At 58.9% G+C, this 5511-nt stretch overlaps 1 protein-coding gene across 2 annotated transcripts; it reads left to right on the forward strand.

Moving 5' to 3' along the window:
* Positions 1-872: 872 nt before the first annotated feature.
* SMPD1 (sphingomyelin phosphodiesterase 1) lies at positions 873-5382 on the forward strand. 2 transcript variants are annotated; one of them, XM_080642421.1, is made up of 6 exons: positions 873-1398; positions 2251-3023; positions 3574-3745; positions 4026-4102; positions 4285-4430; positions 4730-5382. In XM_080642421.1, the coding sequence occupies exons 1-6, from the start codon at positions 940-942 to the stop codon at positions 4735-4737; spliced, it is 1635 nt and encodes a 544-aa protein (XP_080498547.1). In that variant the 5' UTR covers positions 873-939; the 3' UTR covers positions 4738-5382. The 2 variants fall into 2 exon arrangements, with proteins under 2 accessions (XP_080498547.1, XP_080498546.1); XM_080642420.1 differs by having other exon boundaries at positions 880-1398; positions 4597-5379.
* Positions 5383-5511: the final 129 nt, after the last annotated feature.

Raw genomic sequence — 5511 nt, forward strand, 5'->3', positions numbered from 1 at the left:
TAAGTCACCTAATTAGCATAACATAAACAACAAAAGACTTGTATCACTTAGGAAATTCAAAGGATGTGGGAGCTCTGTGCCAGGAACTGGAGACAAAGACCAAATGTATTTATTGTAGCACAATTACTCCGAGATAATGCCCACAGACACGAGGAAGCGTCACTTGGAAGAAATTCTCGAAGGAGAGAATTGGCAGGGCTCTGTGGGTCCTGGAGCAGCACTCCAGAAGTTAAACAGCTTACGTTCTCATCTCTGTTCTGCCACTGAACTTCCCTCTGTAAAGTGGAGGCAATGATATTATTATACCTGCTTCTGAGGGTTGGTAAAATGGAAGATTAGTCATTACAGTGTCTGGATCAGTGCGGGAAACATGTATAGAGCTCAATGAATGATAGCTTTTACCATCATGGCTACAGGAGGGGGGAGACCCAAGCTCTAGTCCATGTTCCCAGCCCTTCTTAGTCATTCACCATCCGCAGGCTTCCGTTTCCTCATCCACAAAATTAAAGTATGGGTGTCCCCACCTGAGCCCAGGGTCCCTTCCTTCAGAAGTCTGAATCAAATGTGACTCAAAGATTCGCAGGCAGGGTGACTCAGGGGGCTGGTGCCAGGGCCAGAAGGTGGGAAATGGAGGGGGCGGCGCCCTCTTGGCCGGGGCAGCACACGCAGTGGAGGATCCCTGCCCGGCCCCGCTCGCCCCCAGCCTCGCTTCCCGAGTTAAATGCCGGGTGGGCCTGGCAGTTAGCCATTCCAGGAATTGGAGCGCAGGTTTGGAGAGAGGTGGCGCCTAGGAACCTCCCATAGGCCTTTCACCTGCCACCCTAGCAGGCAGGGCCCCAGCGGAATCCGGGGCGGGGTCAAGGGCGGGTCCCGGGCGCGCCCGGCCCACTCCGCCTCCCGGGCGTCGTCCAGGTCCCCCGCCTCCGCCGCGAACAGCTGATGGGGACGGAGGAAGAGGAAGGGGTGGAGCTGCTTTGCGGCTCGCCGCGGAGCTGTCAGCCCCCAGCGGGGCGAACTGGCGGTCCCTCGCGCTGTCCCTACGGCTTCGAGGTCAGCCAGGGCCTAGATCGGCGGGGCCGGGACAGGCGACCTGCCCGGCTGGCAATGCCGGGCCCCGGAGTAACTCCCAGCCGGGGCCTCCCCCGGTCCGGCGGGGAGCGGCGATCGGACAGACCCTGCGGGGCCCCCAGCCTGGGGATCCTGGGGATGGCGCTGGCGCTGGCCCTCTTCCACTCCCTGGCTCTCTGGACCCCGGCGGCGGCCCACCCACTCCCCGCCCAAGGCTATTTCGCCAGTTTCAGTGGCCTAGTGCCCCAGAACCGGGGCACCTTTGGATGGAGGAACCTCACCTGCCCGGCCTGCAAAAGCCTGTTCACTGTCCTCGACTTCGGACTGCAGGTGCGTGCTGAAGGGGCTGTGGGGAAGCAGGCCTGGCTGGAGAGCGCCAGGGCCGGGGTCCCGGAGAGCACCCCCATGGGGAAAGGCTGGCCTCCACAAGCCTTCACTGAATTTGCTCTCCTTTAAGGACACCCGTGCTGTACGCCACCCTACCTCCATTGTGACCTTGTGAAGTAAGGGAACAGAGCAAATTACAGGCTGAGCACTGTGCTAGCCTTTTCACACAGGTTAAAGCAGGCCTGAGAGCTGGTTTCATTGCTGCTGCTGCTGTCTCCATTTTACAAATGAATAGATTTCCAGGGAGGTGAAGTCACTTGTCCAAGGGCAGATGACTGGCCAGGGGGAGACTGGGACTCCCATCCTGGTGTGCCTGGTACTAGCTACTCAAAGGGGACTTGCATGAAGATATATCCAGGGTGTAGGACCAGCTGGGGCCGCCTTGACCCTGATCCGGTTATGATGAGTGCTGGTTGTTAGGTAAGCTTTGTGAGGCTCCCCAGATAAGCAGGGCCCTGCCCCTGCGTGTGTCTCCAAACCCTGGACAGTCTGTCATTGTGCCCATCCCAAACTTCAGGGCACACTGAAGACTGTGCCTGAGAAAGCCAACTGGGCAAACAAAGGCCTGAAATGCCTCTGGCCACAGAACTGAAGAGGAGTGCTGGCCTGGTGCTGCCTGAGTCACGGGGCAGTATCTGTGGGAGGCAGAGGAGGCGCTGAGGTCTCTTCGCCATGGTGACACTGGTCCAGTCCAGCCCCAGTTTGAATGTGGAGGCCCAAAGGGTGGTAGCCAGGGGACGGCCTGGCCCCTGTGTTCTGACTCTGACCTCTCACCACTGGGTCTTTCCACCACAGAAAGAGAATAATGTGGCCCGGGTGGGCTCCCTGGCCACCAAGCTGTGCAAGCTGCTGAAGATCGCACCCCCCGCCGTGTGCCAGTCGGCTGTTCAGCTCTTTGAGGATGACATGGTGGAGGTGTGGAGACGCTCAGTACTGAGCCCATCTGAGGCCTGTGGCCTGCTCCTGGGCTCCACCTGTGGGCACTGGGACATTTTCTCATCTTGGAACATCTCTTTGCCAGCCGTGCCGAAGCCGGCTCCCCAGCCTCCCAACCCGCCGGCCCCAGGTGCCCCTGTCAGCCGAGTCCTCTTCCTCACTGACCTGCACTGGGATCGGGACTACCTGGAGGGCACAGACCCTGACTGTGAAGACCCACTGTGTTGCCGCCGGGGTTCTGGCCCACCACCCCACTCCCGCCCAGGTGCTGGATACTGGGGCGAGTACAGCAAGTGTGACCTGCCCTTGCGGACTCTGGAGAGCCTGTTGAGCGGGCTGGGCCCCGCCGGCCCTTTTGATATGGTGTACTGGACGGGAGACATCCCCGCCCATAACGTCTGGCACCAGTCTCGTCAGGACCAGCTGCAGGCCCTGACCACCGTGACGGCCCTTGTGAAGAAGTACTTGGGGCCCGTGCCTGTGTATCCTGCTGTGGGCAACCACGAAAGCACACCTGTGAATGGCTTCCCTCCCCCCTTCATAGAGGGCAACCACTCTTCCCGCTGGCTCTACGAGGCCATGGCCAAGGCATGGGAGCCCTGGCTGCCTGCTGAAGCCCTTCACACCCTCAGGTACTTGAGGTCCATGGGAAAATGGGAGTGGAAAAGAAAGGTGGATGGATGTGAAGGGAGCAGGGAACCCGGGCATTATCTCTGACCACTGTAGCGGGACTCCTCTGCTCTCCTCTCGGGCCTCCCTAATCTGACCCCTCCTTCCTTCCCACCCTTATCTCCCGCCACCCTCCTTCACAGGGCTGGCAGCATTCCCTCTCCTTCTAGTCTCTGCTTTGCTCATGTTGGCCCTCTCCAGAATGCCTTCCCCTCCTGTTTACATCCTACCTTTCCCCAACTTACCCAGGTCCGTGTCATCTTTCCTGAGTGGCCACTGCTTCCCACTCTAGCTCACTTTTCGCTCTACCCTGAACTCCTAGAGCCCTCAGCCCTCTGCCATTCTCCTCAGTCACTCAGGCCCTATCATTGTGCTCATAGGTCTTCAGCTTCTTGAGGGTAGACACGATGTTCTGTATGCCTCCAACTTGCGTTCAAATGTCTCGCACAGGACTGGGCATGCAGCACCAGGGTTATGAATGAGTGTTGACCCCTTGTGTTCACTTTGTTTCAGAACTGGGGGGTTCTATGCCCTTTCCCCAAGCCCCGGCCTCCGCCTCATCTCTCTCAATATGAATTTTTGTTCCCGTGAGAACTTCTGGCTCTTGATCAACTCCACAGATCCCGCTGGACAGCTCCAGTGGCTGGTGGGAGAGCTTCAGGCTGCTGAGGATCGAGGAGACAAGGTGAGGGAGGGTGGGGAGCATGATGGCATCAGTGCCCAACAAGGGGGAGCAGCAGGCTCTTCTCAATAGACTCCTGTCTGGAGCTGGAGCATCTGAGCAGAGACGCTTCCAACAACAGCGTTCTCGGGGTGCTGCTCAAGGTCATCCTTAGAAGTCCTTTTGTTCACTCACCCTCTCTCTGGCCAGAAATGCCAGTCAGTATAGATGAGTACCAACTCGGCTGGCCTGGGCTGTCTGAACCCCTCCTTGCCCTGATAACCATCCTCACCTCTCTCCACAGGTGCATATAATTGGCCACATCCCCCCAGGGCACTGCCTGAAAAGCTGGAGCTGGAATTATTACCGAATTGTAGCCAGGTAGGAGGGGGGTGGGAGTGGGAGGATGAAGAGTGAAGATTGAAATTCCTTTGAGCCTCTCAACATTCCTGTTGCCCCAACCCGGAGGGGAGGCCACATACTTGAATAGGATGGAAAAGAAGGCGTCCATTCCTCCTCCTCCTCCCTAGAACCTTCTGAATATGATTCCTGTCCCTGGCTAGGTATGAGAACACCTTGGCTGGTCAGTTCTTTGGCCACACCCACGTGGATGAGTTTGAAATCTTCTATGATGAGGAGACCCTGAGCCGGCCGCTCTCTGTAGCCTTCCTGGCGCCCAGTGCCACCACCTACATCAGCCTGAATCCTGGTGAGTGAGGCAGAGAGCAGCTGTTGAAATAGCGCGGGGGGGGGGGGGGGGGGAGGGGGTTAAAGGGGCGGGGTAGAGCCTAGGCCAGCAAGGGGCTGGACACGGGGCCTCTCCCCTCTGTTGCCATTGCTCTTTGAGTTCCCAGCCAGCCCCTCCCTCCTTGTAGGTTACCGGGTCTACCTAATAGACGGCAACTACCCCGGTAGCTCTCACGTTGTCCTGGATCATGAGACCTACATCCTGAACCTGACTCAAGCTAATGAGCCAGGGGCCACTCCGCACTGGCATCTCCTCTACAGGGCTCTAGAGACCTACGGGCTGCCCAATGCGCTGCCTGCCGCCTGGAACGACCTGGTATACCGCATGCGGGGCGACACGCAGCTATTCCAGACCTTCTGGTTTCTCTACCATAAGGGCCACCCGCCCTCCGAGCCCTGTGGCACGCCCTGCCGCCTCGCTACTCTGTGCGCCCAGCTCTCCGCCCGCTCCGACAGCCCCGCTCTGTGCCGCCACCTGGTGTCAGACGCAAGCATCTCCGAGGTCCAGAGCCATCAGCGAAGGCCGCTCTGCTAGCACCCACTCTAGCATCATCTGCTCGAGTTGGGAAAGTGCGCGTCTTAGGAAGGGAGCAGAAACCCCAGAAGGCCGCTGTGGTGAGAAACGTCAGTGACGAGCCTTTGCTGGACCCCAAGTACAGCTCCTTGCCTGGAGCTGGGGTGGCAAGGCATGGACGGGGATTGGCGGCTCCGCCTGTTGGCCACATCGAGGCTGCCCTGGGGCTGCTGTCCTTTCACAGACTAGGAGCAGAGGTCTCAGTTGGCAGTGCTCTGGGCAGAGCAGACAGGGCCCAGGCCCGGGCCCGTGCTGGCCAGCCAGGAGGAACACTGCTGCTGCTGCTGCCTGGCTGCCAGGCGGTTAATAAAGCTAAGAGACTTGGATTCCAGATCCTCTCCCTCTGTGACTGCCCCAATTTCTTCTCTCAAGGCAGGCAGGGCAAGAGGACCTTGGGAACAAGATCCTAACTGAGGGATCAGGGTAATGGGGGTGATGGTGTGGTGCGGGCACAGGAAGTGACACAGCT

The sequence above is a fragment of the Plecotus auritus genome (assembly GCF_963455305.1).
Source record: "Plecotus auritus genome assembly, chromosome: 9".
NCBI lineage: Eukaryota > Metazoa > Chordata > Mammalia > Chiroptera > Vespertilionidae > Plecotus > Plecotus auritus.

Bases quoted from the DNA above. Each gene is read 5' to 3' on its own strand.
- SMPD1 (XM_080642420.1), top strand. From the start codon at position 940: ATGGGGACGGAGGAAGAGGAAGGGGTGGAGCTGCTTTGCGGCTCGCCG. The intron at 1,399-2,250 runs GTGCGTGCTGAA...TTTCCACCACAG, and splicing joins TCCTCGACTTCGGACTGCAG to AAAGAGAATAATGTGGCCCG. The intron at 3,746-4,025 runs GTGAGGGAGGGT...CTCTCTCCACAG, and splicing joins CTGAGGATCGAGGAGACAAG to GTGCATATAATTGGCCACAT.